The sequence below is a fragment of the Mixophyes fleayi genome, chromosome 3, assembly GCF_038048845.1.
Source record: "Mixophyes fleayi isolate aMixFle1 chromosome 3, aMixFle1.hap1, whole genome shotgun sequence".
In the NCBI taxonomy this organism is placed as follows: domain Eukaryota; kingdom Metazoa; phylum Chordata; class Amphibia; order Anura; family Limnodynastidae; genus Mixophyes; species Mixophyes fleayi.
In genome coordinates, this window is record NC_134404.1 from 29,448,731 (window position 1) to 29,474,508 (window position 25,778).

Consider the following 25,778-nt stretch of genomic DNA (forward strand, 5'->3'; position numbering starts at 1 on the left):
AGGTAATAATTAGGCCTCCCTCCAGCCCCAACATTAAAATAATAGTGCTCACATTTAATAAATAAACCTATTTCCCTCCCTCCAAACAGCCCCAGCAATAAATTAATAGCATTTCCGTTTAATATAACATTTCCCACAACCATCCAAGCATTAAATAATTCATATGCACATTTAATAACTCACCCTCCTTTCCAAACTCATCCGTGCATTCAATTAATAGTCACAAACCAGCATTAAATTAGCCATATGACCCCCTGCCATCACATCCACACATTACATATCCATATGCCTCCCTGCCATCACACTCACACACATTACATAGACATATGCCCCCTTGCTATCACATACACACACATTACATAGCCATATGTCCCCCTGCCATCACATCCACACATTACATAGCCATATGCCCCACTGCCATCACAAACACACATCACGTAGCCATATGACCCCTTGCCATCACGCACACACATTACATAGCGAGGTCCCCTACACACACATAGCATTACATTTAGAGGCCTCCTCTATACGAACATTACATTACATTTAGAGGCCCCACTACACACACACTTACCTTCCAACACTGCTTCTCGGCACAGATAGGATGGCACCTGTCATGTGGTGTGTGTCTTATGTGACCTCTGCAGCCACACATAGGAAGAGGGAGGGATCGCAGCTATGAGGGGGAAGAAGGCTGGTCCCGGGGAAGGGACCAGCCACCAAGTACACTACGTGTCCAGCGACTGGCATATCTGGCTGGTGGGGATGCTCCCTCCCCTGCCCCCCCGCCCCCCCTTCCCCATTCGGCACAGTGTTGGGTTGCCCAGATTAAGCAGATCCGGGCGCTCAGTCGTTAAAAAAAAAAAAATAATAATGGGAAAAAAAAGCAACGGCCTCATTAGGCCATCGGCCTGCCTGGAAAATTCCCGGTAAGGCCTATGGCCAATCCGCCCCAGAGACCCATCCTGTTTGTCATTTGTGCGCATTATAAATAAAAGTCTGTGTCTTTAACCTATTTTTACCATATATGATTTATTCCATAAGAAAACAATTCATGTATTTGCTAATATTTTATTGCTTTAACCCTCCCTACATTATCTCAAGCAGACCCTATACATGAGGGTCTGCTATTGTGATAGGATAGACCTCCTGTGCCACCCTGTTGTGGTACCGGGAACTGGCTGAGTCTGTCTTGCCACACTGTCCCCTTGTCCCCTTTATTTTTCCCAAATCCTACCTCTCTAAATGCTATAGGAAGGCCTCTACTGCCACCAATAGACTCCATCAAGGGCACCTAGAAGCATTTCCTTTTTGGTAACTCTTACTGCTAGTGCACCCCTTTGCTCTGCACCTTGGCTGATACCCTGTGTTGGGTACAAATTCCCGTGGAAGAAATATCAACACTTATTCTGTCGACATGAAAATGCAGACAGGGTAAATGCTTGTATTTCAATTTGCCCAACACTGTTAAAATACTGACATTGTGATTGCTGACAGTCGAAATGTCAACAGTCACAATGCCAACATTAAATTAGCAATGCCAGCGGCTATACAGCCACTGCAGCTGCCGGCTGTAAACAATGTTAAAAATAAATACATTTTAAAAGCAAAAAGTGTGTCCCCTTCAGTCATATTAGCTCTAGTGCTTCCAGCCTAATGCTGTTCAGAGGAAAATTGGGGGGGGGGGGGGGGGGGGGCAAACAGCATTCCTGTCCTGCCATTGCTCAGCTGAATCCTTAGCTTGGCGGTCCTGTACTCATCATAGGAGAGAGGGGCTGATACCATCTGTTGAGAAGTAAGCTCTGCTCTCTTGGAATCTGGTGCACCTTTTGCCTGGTTTTATACTGGGCCACCGCCTTGACCACTGCTGCCATCAGTTTCCTCCCTCAGGGTACCATACTTTAGGTGCCATTCTCTCAGAGTCGCTCTCATCTCCTCCCTGGTTGGCAAATGCCCTTGGTATTGCACAGAGTTTCAAGGTCCGTCTTGGACATGTTGACGTATGAAGATATCCTGTGTGTTCTCCTGGCTACAGTTATTCCTCCCCTGAATAACTCGATTCTCCTGACTGGTGCACCAAAAGCTATCAGGGGGTAAATATATAATCTCCAGATTCTTCATCTCCGGCGAGTTCAGCCTCTTCAGCGCTTAAATTTTAAGCGGCGCTGACTTGTAAAGGGAAGTTTCCCTTTACAAGTCAACGCCCCTTTAAATTTAAGCGCTGAAGAGGCTGAACTCACCGGAGATGAAGAATCTGGAGATTCATACATTTACCCCCTGGTGTTATCTCACTGCTTGCCACCAGCAATCTGTGACATTATGGACTTCCTTTCATGATACTTGGGACCCGCTGTGCCTGCCTTGCCACTTCCCCATTCTTTATCTCAAATACCTCTCCTCTACATAGGAGAGGCAGTGCTGCCACCACTAGGCTCCTTTAACAACACCTAGAACCGCTTCCTTCTGGGTAACTCTTACTGCTTTGCACCTGGGCTGGTAACCTTGACTTCTTTATTCAGATTAGAGTTGCTTTGGATGGTTTCCTCTGGCCTCTCACAATGGCCAGAGCTGCTGGATAGCAGGCAGAACGTGGATATTAGATGCTGGGTTCCAACCTCAGAACAGCCGGACACTAGTTAGAGGTACTAGTAATCTTCCAGAAGTCCATACGGTATAATATAGTTGAAATAAAAACTATAGTCCTTTATATACTGTTTCTGCACACATATTGGCAGTGTGTAACCTAGCCCCCTGATCCTAGCTGGCACCACAAAGTCTGAGATATTACAGCTGATATTTAACATCAGGATGTAATATATTCTCTAAACTTGAATTTCACATAAATTAAACTCAACAAACTTCAAATCAATCTGTGATAATCTAATTAGATTCCCTATCTCTCTAACACACAGTATGAAATACTAAAAACCCCCTCCTGTGCAAAAAAACAGTACATTTGCAATGATATGTACATCAGCGCAGTGCGCCACTGACTGACTGAAATAAATTTATATAATAAATTATTTATAAGTGATCCAGCCACAGCTATTAGCCTAAATGCCAGCATAATTATAGAATATACAAAGAAAATAATACATTTTGATACTTGTGATTGGATCTTGATATGAACTTAAGATATTTGAAGTTACATTTGCATTTACATATGCAATCGATTGCAAGTTATTGTTCTAGACACTTATTAGCTAATTAAGAAAGACAAGGCTCCACTGTTTGCTACCTTCAATAGGTTTAAAAATGGGATGTTTGCAGTCTACTGAGAACAACCCCCTACCTGCTCAATCACCGCTTTTTCCGTAATACCTTTAATGAAACCTGTTTTTTACAGAAAATGTTCAGAATGAGATTGAAAAAGTGATTGGATCAAGCCGGCCTCAAACACACCATCAGAAGGAAATGCCCTTTACTAATGCTGTGATTCATGAGATTCAAAGAGTCTCCAGTCTCTCACAGACAAGCGTCCCACGTGCGACTACTCGTGACATCATGTTCAGAGGCTTTTTTCTTCCAAAAGTGAGTAACAAATATTATTTGATTGCAATGTATTTAAGGATTTTTTTTATTGAGTGTTTCTTTTTTTTTAACTACAATATAGGATAAAAAATCTGTAGTACCCCAGCTAACTTATGGGTCTCTAATTATATTAATCAGTGTTCTGGTTACTGATATGAATGGATTGAATGTTTAGATGTAACTGAAGTGGTGGAGATTGATTATCAGTAACATAATTACCAATTTTCTTAATGTGAGAATAGCACAGTTCATCCTCAATCAACTCTTCATACTACTGCTAGGCATCCTAAACACACACTTCCTAATAGAGCTTGTCAGATGTTTAGCCAAGCAGTGTTGTTCAGATTGGTTTAATAAATTAGGCACCAGCATTGTTCTGTATTCCCTCATATATTCACCTGCTTTGTCTAGGTCATTAGGTCTCCAATGGGCAAGATGTGGGTTGGGAAAAAACCTAGTTGCCGTTCCTGGTGGTCCTTTTATCTGTATCCTCTATATATCTTAAGTCTAGTGCTGGGATCTCTAACCAGCTCCCTTAGGTGTTTTGAGGACCCTTGACCTGAAAACTAACCCCAGTGCAGTGGGAGGTCAGTCAATGTAACAATCCAAAGCCTGTGTGAGGTGTGGTGGGGACCCAGGGGTTATTGTATACAATTTCCTTGGTACAATAGAAAGAGAGCAGGACAATATATAAACCCTAAACATAATTCTGGGGCTCCCTGATATGGACTCAGATGAGTATCCTAAACCCTTCCCTGACCCTATGGAGTGTAGGTAGGTCAAAAGGGAAGGTCAATGTAATACCTCCAGCTACTCTAGTGTAGATGGTTCTTCCTCAGCCTTTCAGGTGGTAGTGGCTCATGCTAATATGACACAAGAAGTGGAATCTTAGGGTCCTCCCAATCACCCAAATGACTGCAATCAATCTTATCACAGGCTCTGAAATCTGCCAAGCCCCTTTGGGACAGCGAAGTAGTTGTCTTCCGACTCATTGGAATATACAGAGCACAGTGATTGCCTACGAACTATCTGCATCAATCACTCACAGTATTGAGATTCATCAATGGCTCTTGTCAGTGGTTTTCACACAGAGATGCATATCATGCTTGAGCTCAGATAATAAGAACATTGTAAATTTTACTGAACTAAATCTACTCTCACCAGCACACAGAATTGTGTAGCTTGATCTGTCTTTAGTTGATATATTATCTAATTGCTGGAAAAGATACTGTCTCAATATTGCCCTCATACACTACTAGAGGGAGACCAACGATTACTTTTTATTACACAACTCCTGTAGATCCATTCCACAGAGTTCACTGAATGATTAACATGAGATTTATTCTGTGTGATAAAATTGCATACTCTGGGTGTTCCTTAAATCAAGGCCTTTTAAAGACATAAACAGAGACTACATACAATTAAGAGGAGTTTCTCGAGTAATTAATATCCTATCTTAAACTAACCTGCTGGCATATATATTTTCCTGAAAAGTAATTCTTTCATCGCACCAAGTTATAACCCCTATATAAATATAAAGTTGATATATTTTCAACTACTAAATGAGGGGAGGTGCACCAACACAGAAATTCATAAAGGAAAGGGCGGAATTGTGTTATCAGGGCCCTCTTTTGTTTAGATGAGGTATGATAGGCAATATATATTAAAAGACATATTCTTTATTTATATACTTTTAAAAACAATCATAGCAAAATATTTTAAAAAAAGAAGATGGAATATAAATAACCCTAATAAATGGTTGAAACTGTTAAGAAGGTAGAAAACTACCCTGCTGTCTCACTCTTACAATAATAATATCAAAATGATAGGCTTAGTCCGAGTAATGTTTCGGAGGTCAGGACCAAATAAATATATTCCCAAATATCCCCTATAATATATCTTGGTACTGTGCAATAATATGCTTGAATGAAATAAATATTTAAAACCTGCTTAATTGTGATGTGTCTACAATATTGATGCTTCTTGACACAAATAACGTTGTGTTGCCAAAATTAGCTGAATAAGGGCACCCCTTATAGGAGCCCTGTTCTCATTTTCCGGGTCATTGGGAGGCAAAGATATTCCTCCAATTAGAATCTTGCTAAGTAGCGAAGTATGGTGTACCCCGTATTGGAAATGAGTATAATAAGAGAGGTCTGAAGTAAAGATCTTTTACTGAATAGTTGTGCTTCACTCTGTCTAGGATTAAGCTAACTAAAATGAATATTGCTGCAACAGAAAAACAAGTAGGGCGCCCCAATGTGTAAAATCACAAATATGGTGTTGGGAAGATGTAATAACTGCGTACCGTAAAGATGTATTCAAGAAGTAAAGATCATATGGAGGTTTCCTCTTCAGAGGTAATCCCTCTCAGTCTCCATCAGACATAACGACAATGTAGAAAAAACAGAACAAAAAATAACATAGTGCAGTATTGTTATATATAAAACTGCACCAGAAACCAGAGATAGTCCTCCACCAGGAGACAGAGTGCTAAAACAAGTAGTAAACCCAAAGGTGAAAAATGTAGCACACATGTGCAAAATACAACCCTAGGTAAATAAAAACTGCGTACCAGATAGTCACAAGACCATGAGCTTTCTTGGACCATATATACAAGATCAGGCAATTCCTCTGTCACAACCTCATCCAGTGGCGGTAATGAACAAGATTGAACAAAAAAGAATGCAATGTAAAAATATAGTCAATTTATTAAAATTGAATAGCACAGAATAAATGAATATTGATAAAGTAGTAACAGCGAGCCCAGCGAATGCCGGGGCGCGTTTTGCTATGAGCTTTTACAAGGCAACCCGATGGCATGCCTTAATTGGCTATATATAGGGTTGAACACACCCCCAGCTGTGACATAATATATCACATGATCGTAAACTGTCAGGTTGGATCACGATCAAGCCTACCGCCCGGCAGGTCTAGTTGGTCCTGATATCATGTGATCGTTTGGGATGTACTGTGTCGTAGAGGTCCCACCTTTATGTAAATTTGGTTGGCATGTAGATGGAGTAAACAAGCAATGAATGGGAACGGAAAAATCACCGATCACTGAGACGCATGTGGATATGAAAACCCCATAATGTCATAAGAGTCCCATATATGTAAGAATGTAATTGGCTTAAGAATAAAATAACAAATTAAAAAAATTAGAGATCAGACAATATCTTACATGTTGTGTAAGATAGTAAGACTGGATCAATTTGAATCCCTATTGAAAAGGTAAATTTGGAATACATTAGTGATGAATGTAAAAAAAGTAAACAATAATAAGTAGGGAAATCTAAATAACAAAGTGATCATGATCAAGGATAATGAAATACATCCCAAACAGTAGGACTGGCAGAAACACCAGTTAGGGTGGACCACTAAAGGTAAGTGAATTAGAAAAGGTGGAAAAGTATTGGTGATTAAAGAATAATTGTAATAATATGAATCAAATATTGATATAATGAGTAAAAGTGAAACAAGTGGATGGGGAGAAATTTATGGTAATATAAAAAATTAATAAATGTGAAGATGATGGGAGTAAAAGTGAAAAAAATAAACAGTGTGCATAATGGTGAAGTAAAAGCGCCTACTCTTCTATTGGAAATTAAACAATTCAGATTTTATCTTATATGAAAATCTTCTGAAGAAGCAGGACGTTCTAGAAATTCCGTGAAAAGATACAGCTGTTATAAATAATTTGTGGGCAGCACAGTGGCCTAATGGTTAGCACTTCTGCCTCACAGCACTGGGGTCATGAGTTCAATTCCCGACCATGGCCTTATCTGTGTGGAGTTTGTATGTTCTCCCTGTGTTTGCGTGGGTTTCCTCCGGGTGCTCCGGTTTCCTCCCACACTCCAAAAACATACTAGTAGGTTAATTGGCTACTAACAAAAATTGACCCTAGTCTCTCCCTCTCTGTCTGTCTGTGTGTGAGTGTCTATATTAGGAATTTAGACTGTAAGCTCCAATGGGGCAGGGTCTGATGTGAATGAGTTCTCTGTACAGCGCTGCAGAATTAGTGGCGCTATATAAATAAAATGATGATGATAATGATATATCACAACTAGCAAATTGCATTACAATACTGGAAGAAGGAAAATGAGCCACAGATGACCTGTGCATCAAGCTTAGAGAAATCATCTCTTCACAAGTTTTTGAGCTTAGTTCATTGAAGATTCGAATGGGGGGGGGAGACATAATATCATACATATTAGGGGTATGGCAGAAGACATCCCTCAAGTTGATTTGATTTATGCGTTTACTAAGATTTTTAATGAGATCTTGGACCAAATCCAAATGCAAAATTCACATTCACAGAGCACATAAAGAACTGAGACCAATAGGCTTACTGACAGAGGCCCTACTTAATGTCATTTGTAGGCTCTACTGCTATACACAAGTAGAAAATTTCCTAACCATTTTACATTAAGAATGTCATTAGACAGGTCTGACCTCTGTCAACATTACTCCTTTTCATCTGCATGGAGACTCTTGCAAGATCCTTTAGAGCTAACCCAAACATATCTGGGTTTAGATTAGGAGAACATGAATACAATAAGCTCTGTTTGCCAATGATCTCTTGGTAACAATTTCCTACCCTGTAAACTCACTGTTATGAGCCGCCGTGCTAGCCGCGAAGGCTTGAGTACCTTGCAGCTTCTGCATCCCGACTTGCCCAGGCAGCCGGGACATCACTTCCGGTTCTCGCTTCCCATCTATTTAATAGGTGTCTGGGATGAATTGCTTGATCCTTCCCCGGCTATTGACAGGAGGCGGGCATGCGAGTGTATTACTTGATGAAATCCATCTGTACTGGCTTGGGGGCATACCATATGGCATCACCTCTGATTGACTCTCCTGTGTTTAAAAGACAGGGAGGGTTTAGCCTCCATGCAGGTTATAGCCTCTTTGCCCTGCATTGCTTAACCTGTTCCTTGTGCCTGTTTACTATACCTAAATACCTGTTGTAATCCTGAGCCTGTTTCTTGAACTCAGATTGTTTGCTGGTGACCCCCTTCTGGTTTGCTTTCCTGGACTATCCCTGTCTGCTGCCAACACTGACATTTCAGCCTGTACTACCTTCTTTGCTTGCCTCTTACCATTGACCCCTGGCTTGGCCCTGGTTATCCTTTGCTTTGAGCTACCGCTCTTTAACTCCTATCACTAAGCTACCAGTTTCTGATTATAAGCTTTTACAAACACTGAGTTTAATTCCTGGTGGCATCCAAGTATTTGTGAGTACATATAACTCTACGGGAAAGATGGCAGCTATAGGTGAAGACTGCCTGTTCCGAAAACGTATGACAGTTCTGGGAAGCTGTAGCTTTATCACCGGCTATAAGAATATTAATGGAGGATCCTGTTCTAATGGAATTCAGACAGCCTAGTCAAGTGCTGGCCAGACAGATTCAGACATTGTTTCAAGTTGTTCAGGAGCTCTCACTCCACTTGCCAGCGCAAGAAGAAGCCTTTAGGTCCTCTAATGCAACCCAGGCACCAGTTGAAGAATCTAAACAGAACCTCCCGTATTGCTTCTCTGGGGACTGGAAGTTAATCTGCAATTTCAAGGAAAATTGCTAATTTTATTTCCATCTGGGACCTAGCTCCTCTGATTAGGAGCAACAGAGAGTGGGGATTGTGATCTCCCTTCTTTAAGGAGACCTGCAAACTTGGGCCTTCGGGTTAAGTCTGAGTATCCCCGCTCTTCAAACAGTGGATGCCTTTTCCTGTGCCCTGGGGTTGTACGATGACCCTGACTGGGTGGCTTCCGCTGAATCCCATTGCGATCTCTGTTACAGGGGCATCGGACAGCAGAAGGATATAGTGCGGAATTCACATGCTGGTTCCATTCAGACAGCAAATGGAATGACCCTGCTCCCCAAAGCCAGTTCCATCTGAAAAAGGACTCGCTTATGCAGTATCCTTCACCAGACACTTTGGAGAAGCTGTTGCAGCTCGTCATCAAAATAAATAGGTGCATTAAAAATGGAAAGCAGATAGAGAATCACCCTCTACCTATGCACCTGTGGCCTCCTTCTCTGACCCAGTAGACACTGCAGAACCCATGCAGCTTGGGGCTTACAGACTCTCTCTGGAGAAAAGTCCAGGAGACGCTCCCTAGGCCTTTGCCTAGACTGTAGAAATGTGGGGCACTTGCATCATTTCTGTCCTAACAAAGCAGGAAAAGATCAGGCCTAGTGGATGAGGAAGTCCATCTAGGTCTGCAGGTTATCTCTTTCAAAAATTCTCTCTTGGGGCCTGATTCATTAAGGATCTTAAATTAAGAAGCTTCTTATTTCAGTCTCCTGGACAAAACCATGTTACAATGCAAAGGGTGCAAATGAGTTATCTGTTTTGCACATAAGGAAAATAGTGACTGTTTTTTCATGTAGCACACAAATACTTGATAGCTTATCTGTACACTGAAATTTAAAGTTGATATTTGTGTGCTACATGAAAAAACAAGTCAGTATTTAACTTATGTGCAAAACAGAAAAATCATTTGCACCCCTTGCATTGTAACATGGTTTTGTCCAGGAGACTGAAATGGGGAACTTCTTAATTTAAGATCCTTAATGAATCAGGCCCTTGGTTCTAGTCTAGATTTCCTTTAATTGTGTTACATAACTCACCTCTCCTCGCTCCAACGTTGCTCCGTCGGAAGCCGCACTTCCAGGTTCGGCGGTCACTTGACCGCAACCCGGTGCGGGGAATTTGAATTCCGCAAAACTATTTAAACCTCGCTCTGACACACGGTGAGTGTCAGAGCAACTTACCGGCTTTCTGGCTCCTGTTTTCTCGTGGATTCCTGTGCTTATAGTTTCCTGTCTGCCTCCTGTGTATTGACTCTGCCTGTGTGACGATTTTGCCTCTTCTGTCCTTGTATACCGACCCGGCTTGCTGACCTCTCTTCTGATTCTGGTGACCCGGCCTGTCTGACTCTGAGTCTTCCCGCTGATCTTGTGCTAAGTTGCTGCATTGTGTACCAGTCTCGGCTGTCTGACTACGATTTCTCCTGGCTCCTACTCCCGCTATACTACATCTTGAGGCGAACCAGAGGACTGCGACCTACGCCCTACGACTCCTGGCAGCGAAGCCCTTTCCTGCTTTGCGGCGGTTCTTGGTGAACACCGGGGAGATCGTTAGACTCTGCGCCTCAGGTAAGCCAGTGCCAATCAAGTTTAGTATTGTATCCAGTTAATCCATTACAAATGGCCACTCCACATTCATCTCTGCTTTTCTGTATTTCCTGTATATTAAGTTCGCTAAGCCCTTAGGTATTATTTTCTTGAAAATAGAATTGATTGCTACAGTCTGTGGTCTGCATTTGAACCCTTTGGTCGTTGTTAATTTTTCCAGAACACCGCCACTCCAGCTCAACGTTGAAACACTTCATTACAAGAGTCATTATACCTGATTACAGTAGATGTTCTTCTATTCCACTAATCCTGGGTCATCTTTAGCTCTATCTCCACAATTGTCTCATTGGTTGGAAGTAGAGGAGGGATTTTCACTGGGATCCATTTTGCTTGTCCACCTGCCTGTCCTTGCTTCTTCGGGTCTTGCAACCCATGTCTGAGCAACATTCCCTACCTTGTCATGACTTCTTAGATTCTTTTCTAAAAAAGCCACAGATTCCTTACCCCCTGATCGTGATTATGATTGTACCATAGACTTAATTCCTGGCTCCAGGTTGCTCAAGGGCTAACTGTATGCGTTGTCTGTTCCAGAAACCAAATAAAATATGAAGAAAATCTTTATTATATCTGCCAAGTCTCCACCTGGAGCTTGATTCTTCTTTGTGTCCAAGAAAAATGGGGGCTTGTGGCCATGCATTCATTTGGGAGTAATAAGTAAAATCACTATTAGGAAAACTTATCCACTGCTTCTTAATTCTGTCCTCTTTGGCCATCTAAAAGAGGCCACCATCTTTGCCAAAATTCATCTCTGTGGGGCATTCAATCTCATTCGTATCCGAGAGGGTGATGAGTGTACTGGCCCTGGTTATCCTGTGCTTTGAGTTTCCTCTCTTTGCCTCCTATCACTACGCAACCAGTTTCTTTTACAAGCTTTTACAAACACAGGGCCTGAGTCATTAAGAAGAGCAAAGCATAAAAAGAAGTAACTTTGCACCTGGACAAAACCATGTTGCATTGAAGGGGAAGTTAAATTTAAAATGTGGGGATACATTTATTGTTGGGGTAGGGCATGTCTTAGAACAACTTTAAATTTCAGTGTAAAAAGAAAGCTATCAAATATTTGTGTGCTAGATGAAAAAAACTGTCGGTATTTTACTTATGTGCAAAATAAAAAACTAGTTTGCACCCCTTGCATTTTAACATGTTTTGTCCCGAAGAACATTTACTCCCTTTTTTGCCTTGCTTTCCATAATGAATCAGGCCCACTGACTTTAAGTCATGGGGCATCCAAGTACCTGTGAGTGCATCAGGCCTTCCTCTACAGAATATGCAACTGCTATTTATGGTGACCTCTTCTGCCTTTTTTGAAAGCTTATGACAGTTCTGGGAAGGCATAACACTCACTCCCTAGTTTGTTAGGTTAGGTTGAAAAATTCAGTATACTATCAAACTACAAAAAAATTATTCATAATCCATAGCTATGAATCTCACTACTCCTTCCAGATAGTTAAAAGCCTAAAACAGTAGTTTTCCTATGTGTGGCATCCCTCTCTGTGAGCAAATTACAAGGGTTGGCAAAACATTAATTAGGAAAATCAACATGGTTAAAATGAACACATTACCTAATTACCTGATTTTTTACATGATGCAGACCTTACCAATACATATTCTCATCAAATGGCTTCCACAATGGGCAGGCCTTGATCAGACATTTTGTGTGCGGTGAGGAAATATCATGTAATAAACAATATATTCTTATTAGATGTAAACACCTGGGAGGTCCCACACATATCTAGCTATTATCATGTTATAATGCAAAATAGATTTCTGAAGTGGACTACAGCTAAAGATACTAAACAATGGGCATTTATAGAAGAACAATTTCTCCAGACCCCTTCAGAAATTGCACCCTGGTTACCGAACCTTCCTTCAATCCACCATCCAACAATATCCCTGTGCTCAAACAGTAATGATCCATATGGGACTACCCTCCCTCTAAACACGTTTAAAAGGAAAGGCATATTAATCACTGTAGGGGCTCAGTGTTTTATAATATCAATCAAAAGGAAACATTAGTCATTAACGTGGAGTTACTGAATGTTATGAACTACAATTACTGTAATATTTCCCAAATAATGTGGATACTGTTTTTTTTTACCCCGGAAACAATAAGTGACCAAACGGAATAAACATAATCATTCCCGATATGGTCACCACATTAAAGTACATTATACAATTTGTGTTGTCATTAATGTTTGGACACACGGATTATTGGGCCTAATACTTATAAGGGTTATTATTAGATCCACATATTTTGAGGAATCTAAGTAATATTTCTCCAGCTACATCATACTTACAAACTTATGAAATTTGTTTTCCGGGAGCCTGCCGGGGGAGGTGGGCGTGATGGTGGGGCGGGGCTCCAAAATCGCGTCATTTTGGACCCGCCCCTGTGACGTAATGACACAAACACGTCATTTTACAGCAGGGGACGGGGCCAAACGCTGCGATTCCTGGTGAATCGCGGCATTTTGGATCTAATTCTGCCCACTTCACTAGGAAGTGGGCAGATCCGTGAGATTGCCACACTCTCCCGGGAGTCCATGAGACTCTCTCAAAATGCGGGAGTCTCCCAGACATTCCGGGAGAGTTGGCAAGTATGAGCTACATTATTCACATCAATAAGCTCTTCATATATATGTGTGTATGCTATCTAGTAACTGAGGCAATAAGAGGGTATACCCCCACAGTTTCATATAAAGCAAAGTAAGATTGTCCTTTACATTTATTTCCACTTACTTTCACTTAAGTCATAAGTGAATCTCCCTCCACGTATCATATATATATGTGTGTGATTAAGCATTGTGACAAATTCCTGGGATGTCAAATGTGAATATATCCCTTATTTGATATCACTTGCTATATCTATTTAAAACAAAACACAGATCTATATGCTAGCTCCCACAGCGGGTCTGTCATTTTGTTTTTAATATCTCTTCTACAATTTTGTTACTTTTCACATTTATTTTATTTTAATACTTCGCCTAACAACCAATATGATCAAAAGTCCAGTATGTATATATTTTTAAAGGATGATGTTGAATCTAAATCAGATTGTTCATCTGTAAGTGTCAGTTTATCAGTTTATGAGCTCATCAGCCGGAGAGAATTAAATACACTGCAAGTTCTGCATGTACAATTAGCTCTGATTTATTAGTTACAAGTCCATATCTATATAGTACAAAATCACGTATTACAGAAAACTACGCCCCAAAAGGTTTTAACCACTCATGATTCCTTTACACAGATCTTGCTATATTCTCACATATTCACATGGGAATTCTCCCCATGGGGAGTTGCTTATCTCCTGTTTGCTATATCCAAGGTCATGGGCATAGTTTCTTGCAAACAATGAATAACTCCTACAAGCTAGCAGTATCTAATCTGTTTTTAAGCTATAAGAGTACAAAATGGCTATAAGGAAACAAGATGGCGTCAGCTTGGCAAAATCACATTTCTCATTTCCCATCTTTTTATTCATTATTTGCCCTAACACTACATTCTTGCTGTCGCTTTTAATGGGTGCTTATACACATACACCCTTCTAACAGAACATATGAATAGGGATGCCTATAACTGGATACATAGAACAACCCATCCCCCACCAATAGCAAGTCCATGATCCCTCTTCTAGCTGATAGATGGTCAATGAGTCGACAACCGTCTTACACCCGCTGCATGTTCTGTTGTCAGATCTTCACATATATCAGTGAAGGCTCTGGGGCCTCTTGTGCTTCCTTTTTGTCTTCTAACTATGGATTTCTTAGGGAAGGAAAAAAGGAAAGGGAGGGAGAAAATACTCAGTGCGCTCGGCAATTGTTATATGTCACTTATTTCACAATAAAAGGGATTGCACATTGTGCTGTATATCTTCATAAGAATAGGCTTCAGTAATGACCATGTGGATTCCAAGGAAAAGGTTCTTGGTTTCTGCACTGATCACAACTGGCAGTAGTACTGAGAGGTCCACAAGCTTCACACTCATTAGATGGAGTGTACAGTACAGCGGTTAAAACAGGTGTGGTAACTTTAATTTTTCTGGTAGAGAAACACTTAGCTTTAATACACTTGTTAATAAGCCACATCATTCGTTTTATTAGTACATATATAATTATAAGGATTAGTAACAGTCCTTGAAGTACAACATTTATAAACCCTGATACCCATCCTCCTATATCATTGAACCAATCGGCCAGGTACGGCCTTGAAAACTATCCTTCTAGATAAGCATCTCCAGTGTGCTCCTTTAAAAATGTATATTTCATGTCTTATTTTTTGCAAGTGTTCATCAAACATTTTCTCTGGATTATCTGTGTCATTACTTAAAAAGGTGCAACCATGGGTTTCAATTTGAATATTTAGGGTCAGGCAGTACCCTCCAGACTAAGCTGTCAGGTAGTCCAATATTAACCTATTGTCTTGTGTAAATGTAATAATGTGTTGGGCCACAATACTCACAAATACATTTTTGTATTGGGTATAAACCCTTGCAGTCATGGGTTGCTATTTTTCTTATTTGGTTGGGTTAAACTTTCATATTAGAATTGTTCTCATTATGTATAATGATCTCTACATTACTATTGGCGTGAGTCTGGGTCTTCCAAACCTAGCTTTTCTTTCTAGTCTAGTACACATCTACAACCTACAGCAAAGGAATGTGCAATCTATATTCCTCCTGCTAATATCATTGAACACTACTCTCTGGTGTCCCTTGGACCTTTCAAATAACTTGTAAAATACATTTAACTCAGACTCCTCTTGTCTGAAGATCTTGCAGTTGGATGCTTGTATCCAGGTGTCATTTCCCGGTATTTCCACTGCCATAGGAGTCGTCCATAAGACCTGGAAAGGACTCTCTCTTATCTGGGTTCAAGACTCTTTCTGAGGTGCTTTTTCACGACCACCCAGTCCCCTGGTTGCAGTTTATGGGTATCTGCCAGGGGCGCACGCAGGGGGGGGGTTTCTGGGCCTGCAGAAACCCCTCCCTTCCGCTAATGAAGTGCCCCTCATAGCGGCACTGTACTATACAGCACCGGCGGCCCTGTCAAAGAAGCATCCGCGGCGGTGCTGTATTGTATACAGCACCGCCGCGGACGCTTCGTTGACAGCGCCGCGGCTGCTGTATAGTACAGTGCTGCCGAAACGGAGCTGTTGCACATGCATGGGCGCATGCGCAGCAGCTCTCTCGATTTTTTTCATTTTTTGGGGGGGTGGGGGGGGGAATCCTGCGTGCGCCCCTGCCTGCATCAAAATTAGGGCCTGGAATGGAAGAGAATACTCGACCATATATTTCAGTTAGTTGCTTCTATAATAAAGCAACATAGTTCAACAAATCACCATGTACATGCTGTAGTTGCTATGGAAAATAACAGCCTGTTCTGTGTGCTGTGCCAAACAGTATCTTATTTGGTGCTAAACCTGTGTCTTTTCTAGGAGTATTTATTACTGAGTGTAGGGCCATAGGTAAACATGAGATCCATGGTAGGCCTGTTTCAGCCATTATTTTCTGCATTTTCAATTTCAGAGTACCATTAAGACTCTCCACACATCCCGAACTTTGGGGTCTGTAATGGGTGTGAAGGGAATCTATTTTCAGTAAAGTGTGTCCCTCTGTCACTTTCAATGACCTCTGGTACCCCATATCAGCAGATTACCTCACTCGTAATTTTCTGGCTACTGCTTTAGTACTTGCTTTCCTATACAGCCATGCCTCCAGCCAGTGACTAAAGAAGTAGACACAGACTAGCACATTCTCAAAGCCCCAGCATTTGGGAAGTTGTATAAAGTCTATCTGTATCCTCTTATAGGGATACTGTGTCTGGGCTGTGCTTTCCCATGGATTTGGGGCAGACTTACCCGGGTTATTCTGTACACAGATTAGTGATCCTGCCACTAACACCTGTGCTGCTTGGGTGACCCCTGGTGCTATCCATAACCTGCTAGTGAGTACAACCATAACATATTTCCTCAGATGCACTTTCCTGTGTGCTATATTCGCCATAATGGGATAAAGTACTTTTGGTAGACACAAACGCTGACCTTTACACCACTCTCCTTGCACTTCTAGTGCTCCATGTTTTGCCCAAGTCTTTTTCTCATTCTCTGTTGCTTGATTCTCTGAATAAATTGGAGTGTGGAACGGTCAAGCTTGGGGTCAGGGGGTCACCATGTAAATAGACTCCTCTTGGGGTACTGGGGCTATGGCAACTTTTCATGCGGCCTGGTCTACCAGTCTATTTCCCTTAGCTTTGGGGGTAGTGTCTCTGTTTGTGCCTTCACCTTCATCACTGACAGTTTGGAGTCAGCTGGAATGTGGTGAACAGTGCCCTGGTATGTTCAGCATGTTGACTGGTTTATTGGTTAGCACTTGTGCTTCGCAGCACTTGGGGTCATGAGTTCGATTCCCGACCATGGCCTTATCTGTGTGGAGTTTGTATGTTCTCCCTGTGTTTGCGTGGGTTTCCTCCGGGTGCTCCGGTTTCCTCCCACACTCCAAAAACATACTGGTAGATTAATTGGCTGCTATCAAAAATTGACGTGCGTGCGTGCGTGTGTAGACTGTAAGCTCCAATGGGGCAGGGACTGATGTGAATGAGTTCTCTGTACAGCGCTGCAGAATTAGTGGCGCTATATAAATAAATGATGATGATGGTTTATTTTCTGAACCCATAAAGTCCCTACTTTTCTAAATAGGGCCATAATCATGCACACTTACAAACGCATAACTTGAATCAGTGTAAATGTTTACTCTTTGTCCATTTGTATATATGCATGCACGTGTCAGGGACTTCAGTTCAGCTTCTTGTGCTGACATGACTCGGTAGAGTCTGTTGAATCACTCTTCCTGTGTGTGTGGTTACAGCACACCCTGTATAAGAAACATCATCTATATGGTAGTGTGCCAAAGATTCTTGTCTCATTAGTTCTGCACAATCATATTCAGAAAAAAATTGTGTGCATATTTTTTTTCTTCTTTTTCAAACTGGGATTTTCCCACTAGGGGAACTCCGACGTGTGTCCTCCCATCTTTTGAAACATGCAAAAATAATTTTACTTCAGATTTAGTAAGTCTGGCCGGTGACAAAATTGTTGTACAATTTGGTTGTGCTTGGTTTAAAATTTCTGTCACGGCGTGCAGGACCATTGAGGTAACTGGGTGTCCTAGCACAATATCTATACTCTTTTCACACACTAAAGCAACTGCAGCTATTGCTTTTCACACAAATAGGTGCTGCTCATATAACTGGGTCTAATTGTGCAGAGTAGTATGCAAGTGACCTTCGCTTGCGACCATGTATCTGTGTCAGTACCCCTTGTGCATGTGCACTGACTTCATGACAAAATAATGTGAAAGTCTTGTCATAATCTGGCAAAGTCATTGTTGGCGCTGAAGTTACTTCAGCTTAAAATTGGTTAAACATTTGGTTCTGCTCAGAGGAGGGTATAAATGGCTTGCTATCATCCAGATGTGCTAATGCAGGAGTACAGATAACAGCTCATAAAGTCTTAAGGCTTTTTCATTTATGTACAAACATTGAATTCCCATCAATGCATTACCATACCCACGGTACAAAGAGGTATTAACAGTATATGACAATTATAGTACAGTAAATAAGGGCAGTGAATGTCTATATAACACTGATAGACTCAAAACTATTATAAGGGTAAAAATAAAAAATAGACTCAAAACTATTATGAGGATAAAAATAAAACCCTTTTGTCTACGATAATTTGACATTACATTGCTTTACTTTCTTTCAAACCATCTAATATAAAATTTTGACATTTAAAAACAAACAACAAACTGAACCACTAGTTTATATTTAACTATGTTAGTCTATTTCTCCTTTTTTCTCCAAATACACAATAGTCATTACTCAGTGGAGTCTACATTATTTAAATCCTTTATTAGTTTCTACTTATGTTTGTTGTGGCTGTGGACCAAAACATATTGCGAACTTCTATTCATTGGAAGTTGGAAAAATTCAATCTGGATTGCCTCTGTAGCTGGAGACCTGTGAAGAAAAAAACTTTTGCATAGAGATTAACATTTATTGATTAGCGATTACAGTAACTGTAATTGTTATTCTAGAAATCTATAGAATACAAAAAATAATAAGCAATTATTTTATTGGAACAGGAGTGCTTGCTTATACCAACCCTGATGGGGTATTCTTATAAATATCATATTCTTTTGTATTTAGTATTACTAGTTGGTTGAGCACCCCCTCACAATAAGTGAATTTCATAAATTTAAAGAAGAGTTCTCGTGATATGAGAGCCTATGCAACTAATGTGAGGACTTCCACTCTTTGAGCTGACCTATTTTTGTTTGTGTGTGCTTGGACTATTTGAACGCTTCCATCTAATTCAAACCAGCTATGCCACCATACCCCTCCTAATCTTTTCTCCTCCTTTATTTGCCTTCCTCTTCCAATTTTCTTTTAAGATTTACCTGTTTGTCTTATTATTTCTACATTTTATAATATCTTATATTTAAAAATCATTGGTCTGTTTGTTTGCCTGTCTGACTATGAATTTAGGCACCCCTGCATCGATTGGGATGAAACAAATGTGAGGTGATCCAGTTTGATCCTGACCAGGTGTTAGGGGGGGTTAGGGTCCCAGTCAGGCCTTCCATTGATGTGCGCTGGGCAGAACTTTGACCCAAGAGCCTGATCTGAGGCTGCATTTGGACACTCTGCACTGATTGGGATGAAAGCAACGCGAGGTGGTATAGTTGGATCCTAACCAGGTTTTAGGGGGGTTAGGGTCCTGTCGGACCTATAGTTGGTGTGCGTTAGGCAGATCTTTGACCCAGGGAGCCGGTTCTAAGCCTGCATTAGGACACCGATTGAAATGAAGCCAAGATGAGGTGGTCCAGTTGGATTCTGCACAGGTTTTAGGGGGGATAGGGTCTTGGTCAGATCGTCTGTTGGTGTATGCTGGACAGAACTTTGACCTGAGGAGCCTATTCTGAGTCTGCATACAGACACCCCTGCACCGATTGAGATAAATCCAAGGCGAGGAAGTCCAGTTGGATCCTGGCCAGGTTTTAGGGGGTTGGGGTCCCAGTCGGACCTCCCGTTGGTGTACGCTGGGCAGAACTTTAACCCGGGGAGACTGTTTTGGGCCTTCCACTGGATGGATTTGGATGACATTTAATATAAAAAGCAAAATTACACTCGGCAGCCACTTAATGGGTGTGTTAGAAAAGCTGTTAAACTGCTAATTATTTTTAAAAGGTTAACAGTTATATCCTACTCACTGATAACTTAATAAAGTGAAGATTTAAACCCAGGCCATGCCTAGTACTTAAGCCAGTACTTTAATATTTTGGAAAATGCCAAAAAGTCTGTATCTGTTTCTTGTTGTTTATTCCTTTTATTGCTTATATTCAATAAAACAGTTTTAATTAAAAAAGTAATCCATTTGGTTAAAGAAGTATTTTCCCTCATTCCACAGTTTGTCTTCGTAGCCTAATAACTGAAAAAAGGCAAGAAAGAAAAAGAAAAAAAAGATAATCTCATCCAATCCTAGAAACATAGACTGTCAGTTTAGGACTAATTGACTCATGTAATCTATTTATTTGCATTTTTGTTTTTGTGTATGATGTATTGCCAGGATAGACATGGGTTTATTGAAAGCATGTTTAAATTTCTATATTACTATACTCATCTGTATATCTGATGATAGTTATATTATTTTATTGAAATAGACATTGAGTGACATTGCATGGAACAAGAGTTGATATTTGGATGACTGTTACCTTTTACCTTTTAAGGGTAGATTTGATTTCATGCTATAGGAATTTCATTCAAATGTGAATTGTGTTTTTCAGGGAACTTTCCTTCTTCCACTACTGTCAACTGTATTGCAAGATAAAGACTATTTTGAAAAACCAGAGGAGTTTTACCCTCAGCATTTTCTTGACTCGGAAGGAAATTTTGTAATGAATAAAGCATATATTCCGTTTTCTGCAGGTATGTATGCAACACAACAGACATTTTCCAAGGAAATACTCAGCCCAAACATGAATGAAAGATGACTTCAAAGTAATCTAGCTGGCAGTCATGTTCTAAAACAAGTGACACCATTGTAAGTCATGACTTAATAATGTAAGTTAAAATGTATGCCAGTGAGGGAAAATGGCAGATTAGATAAACATCAACACATGCTAAGCCAATTTTTATAAACTAGTGTTCAATAGAAGGAATATATATATATATATATATATTGTAACAAAAGGAGGCATTTAGCTGGCAATATGCAGAGAAAGCAGGGAAGGAGAGTAAAACATTGGCACAGTTATGTACCTAGGTGGAGATTAAACCAGGTAAAAACATATGTGTAGTTTAAAATTGGTTTACTTACATGATTTAAAAGCTGCTTCCTTTCAGCAAACAGACAGGGTGGGTCTGATAATCTAAACAGAGGCAGGGCTGGGCGTTTCCTTTTAAAGAGAAGGTGGGTGAGTCACCTGTCCATCAAGCTAGGCCTGTGGGAGGAGTGTCAGGTATAAAACCCTGCTTGTCTCATTATTCAGGGAGATTTACTCTGGGCTACCTGGCTAATCTGGACAGAGAGCTGGTCTATGTATAGCAAGCGTTTAGGGTCTCCATAATTGCTGTGAAAGTATACGGTATCAAAATATTATCATCCTGCCAATAAAGCCACATAAAAAGGAAGACGTTGTTCGCGTGTGCTCCTGCAGTAGGGGGCTCTTGTCACAAGAGATATATATATATATTATATATATATATATATATATATACATACATACATACATACAAGTTAACCCGTGCATGATACTCATGCATTCTAGTCAAATCAAGCTACTTAAGGTGTTAAAAAGGTTCTTGTCATGCATTTGGGCCATAGCCCAGGCCTCCTCAGGGGAAGAGCGTTTCTTCCCGACGTCAGCGCCCTTTTTTAACGTGGTTTTGTCCACATGTCACCAGCTCATCATTCTTCTCCATCACCTCATCCTTCATTTTCATCGCCACATCTGTCCAGATGTCTATCCAGACACAGGGATCTCGCTCAGCGGTCCTGAGTATCACACTTCTCTCACTCTGTCACCCCCGGCAACCACCAACCACTCCCCACTGTCACCCCTGTCAACCACCAACCACTCCCAACTGTCACTTCTCCTTCAAGAAATATATATATATTTTTTAAATCTTTGTAAACACTTTTAACAATTAACAAATTAAATTAACAAATTAAAAACATCTTAGTATACCAAATTTCAGCCCTTTCTGAATTTTTTTTTCCACACACACTAAGAATTTAGTAGGTCAGTGTATAACTCCGCCCAGCAGGTGGCACTGCAGCTTGGTTTTATTTTTTACACACACACACACACACACACACACACACACACACACACGCGCCACTAGACATTTATATTATATATATATGTATATATATATATATATTGTACACCTTTATTGACACTATATCATAATTTCTACACTGTTATAATGTTGACCAACAAGATGTCTACATGTTCCTAATTGAAAAAGGATGGTCTAGATGCGCTCAAATACTGATATCAGTAATGGGGTGTAGTAGAGCCTGAGGGTGAGTGGAGTATGTCTTAAGCAAACAGTGGGGGTATATAGCACTATGATAAGGTGCTGTGGAGATATGCATGAGCATGGGACAAAAACCTATACAATAATCAATACAATAATATGTGGATGCACAGTATTGTCAGAAGAGATGAACAATAACAAAAATTGGTTTCAAGAATGACAGTCTGAGTGGTACGTAGAGTGCAGCTGGATGGCGATATCTGTGGCGATTGTGCGCCTATGGGTGGTTCAATACCATAAATGAGGAGGTAATGCAATTACCTTGTGGCGCTAGGAAGCGCGCATGAGTGCAGATGGTCTGATGTCAGGAATCACAATGGATGACGTGATTATGTAATTACCTTGTGGCGCTAGGAAGCGCGCATGTGTGTAGTTGATATGTTGTCAGGATTCCTGGCCGTTGGTGTGTGTCTGCGATCCGTTGAATGCATTGATAGTGTTCCGCTGTGGGAAGTGCGATGGTTGCTAAGCACGCCAAAGAGTAGGTCAGTGTAGTGAGCGAACAAGCGCTTCATGATGACGTTGCGGGTGATGACCCGGGTCCTATGTTACGCTACCAATCGCGCATGCGTGGATCGTGGCGTGGGTGGAAATGAAAAGACTATATGGTGAAGTATCTCAAGGCAGTTTATTACAACGGTAATATAGCACTTACATCGAGAGTACTGGATGACAAGCAGGTATACAATGGAGTTTATGCAGGAGTGTCGGGCTCCGACGCGTTTCGTCCTATGGACTTTCTCAAGGAGTGACCGTATGGATATGGTGGGCCGGTATTTAAGGGGATTGCGATAGCCTGATTGGATGGGGGGGGGCGGGGGATTGAAAGTTGATAGGCCGGGAATATGGGGGAGTGGTTAAAACTGAGTGAATGAAATATGATACACATTAAAAAGAATAGATGTACTTCTGGCTGGATATGTTTAAAAAGAGGTTGAAGGAATATACGAGGGATTGGCTGTTATTGTAAAATATGTGTGCGGATAAACTGATACAATTAATAAGGATGGCGAATGATGGATATGAAGATGTGGGGTAAGTAGGGGCGGGGAGTGTGTATCTGTCTTGCGACGGGATGGTGAAATCCTTAGGTTTAACTAGCCCCGTGCTGAGAGCACTAGGGCTCTTCTCACACCCCTGGGGCGGTGGGTGTGGGGTAATTTTAATTTATTAAAAGTATAAATCCATTTTGTTCCGGGTTTACTAGGGGTTCCAGCATGCCCAGGCTGCCATTAAGTGTTTGGGCATGCTGATGCTTGTAGTACTACAAGCACCTGTAAGCTCTGACACCCAGGGCCTGCTGGGACCTGTAGTACACCAAGGAAAATGTAAACAAAACAGACACAATATAAAATGTATTTTATCTGAAATAATCCCCCTCTCTCCTGAAAATCCCTCTTTCACCCTCTTTATTTCTCACCTAGATCCAGGCATCCTTTTCCCCTGTAATAAATCCTTGGCTTAGCAAAATGAAAACTCATACACAACGCAATAGTAGCTCCTAAGAGCACCAGGCGCAAATGAGCTCTTAGTGTCTATATATATATATATGACTGTACTGACACTAAAAGCGCCACCAGCTCAGGCCTAGTGCTGGTAATAGTAAAACAGCCGCTTTTCGCCCCCCCCCGGCAAAAGACTGGCAGCACTAGGGTTGGTTAAGCAGTTATTTATTGGTTACAACAGTGTAGACATTATGACTGAGAATTTGCGTGTATTGATATTATGTATGTCGATATTTTAAATGTGTAGACATTATGGTCGCGTCGACAATGTTGTGTCAACGTTTTAGATGTTGACATTTTGCATGTGTAAATTATGGTACATTTCAAATGTGTAGACATTATAAACATGTACGCATTTTGGTAGTCGACATTATAGCAGTGTAGACATTTTGTCATTATGGTGTAGACATTTTTAATGTTGACATTATGAATGCAGACTACATCCTGCTGGCAGACCACTTACTCAGGGAGTTGGGTGCAATGTAGGACAGCCTAAGGATTAAAGTATGTGTTTCAATTAGTTTGGCACAGTAGCACAGAAATCTAGTGAAAAATGTCTCAGAGGAACAAGTAGAATCTTAATAGTAATGGTATTTAGAGGCTCAATTAACTCAATTCCTTTATCTAATTACCTGCAAAATTCCCCAGATGTGCTGTATCCATTTTAAATGGTTGTGTTCAGTAACCACTGTGAAAATCTAGCCATACAATTACGGCTCAAGTTTATTCATAGCTCAAACAGTTTTCAAACCCTCCTTTTCAATAGTGGCATAAGCCGCTTCTCGGTTCAACACGATCTGAGTGCCTCTGTCTGTCAAAACCCTCCTGGATGAGTACTGCTCCAAGGCTGTACTTGGATGCATCAGTTTGTACATTCCTTATTATACTTTTACACCCCCAATACTGGATCACGTGCCAGGGCCCTTTTCAACATTTGTAATGTCAACTCACAAGTGGGTGTCCACTCCACTACTTTGGGGTGCTGTTTATTATAGAGATCTATCAAGAGCTTTACTACAGTGCTAATATCAGGAACAAATCATCTCTAGTATCTTGCAGTCTCTAAGAATGCTAATACCTGTCTCTGTGTCATTAGCCAGGGCCAGGGCCAGAATGCTTCTACCTTCTCTTGTTCTGGTCTAACCCATTCTTTCCACACATTGCCCTAGGTAATGTAGTTCTTACTTTGCCATCAGACATTTTTTGACATTTTTATATACTTAGCCATGCCTCTTGGATTTTCCCTTCACCAGCACCACATTTTGCATGTGGTCATCTCAGGTCTTATCAAATATGGTTTTGTCATTTAAATAAGCCTTGGCAAATACTCAGATTCTCTCCAGCAGGTGGATTAGTGGTCACTGTAATGTATTGAATGTATTTTTTATCCTAATCGACATCTCACTGGAAATGATCCTATGGGTTCAGCTGATTATCGGACCCATATACATTTATCAGATTCTGCAAATAAATGCTGAAATTGATGGTTCTATTTGTTGTAAGTTATATTTTAAAAACTGTGACAGAAATGTATCTGCTTGTCAAATCTTATAAATGCATTTTCAGTCTAATAAATACTGCTTCATTAGTACATGAAATAATATAGGAAACTAATAACATTTCACTTATAAACTAACTATTAAGTAATAAACCTTAAAGGGGTTGGCCACTTTTTACAGTGTAACCTTATTCGAAACTAGGAGTCAGATCACATCACAGAAGGTTTACTTTAATTTTGTGTAATTTGATTTTATTAAATCTTCAAAATTTGTACAAACATGAAGTACATGTAACAAGTAAGGCATGTTTCAAACTTAGAGTCACAGATAAGATTCATAATCTAAGCCACAGTAAAATAACTTCATTTTTTACGAATATGCAATACAGAACAATTATATAAAGATGTAATGACAGACATAACAGAAGACAAAGAAAAGTTA

At 40.6% G+C, this 25,778-nt stretch overlaps 1 protein-coding gene across 2 annotated transcripts in view; it reads left to right on the top strand.

The window, feature by feature from the left end:
• Positions 1-25,778, top strand: part of LOC142143438 (cytochrome P450 2K4-like) — a 181,540-nt gene that overhangs the window by 36,641 nt on the left and 119,121 nt on the right. Inside the window, exons 8-9 of one of the 2 annotated variants that reach the window (XM_075201279.1) lie at positions 3,347-3,531; positions 20,575-20,716. The exons of the other annotated variant lie outside the window; for it this stretch is intronic. Of the exons in view, the coding sequence (XP_075057380.1) occupies positions 3,347-3,531; positions 20,575-20,716 (327 nt within the window). The remainder of the gene's footprint in view (positions 1-3,346; positions 3,532-20,574; positions 20,717-25,778) is intronic. 2 annotated transcript variants of the gene reach the window in all.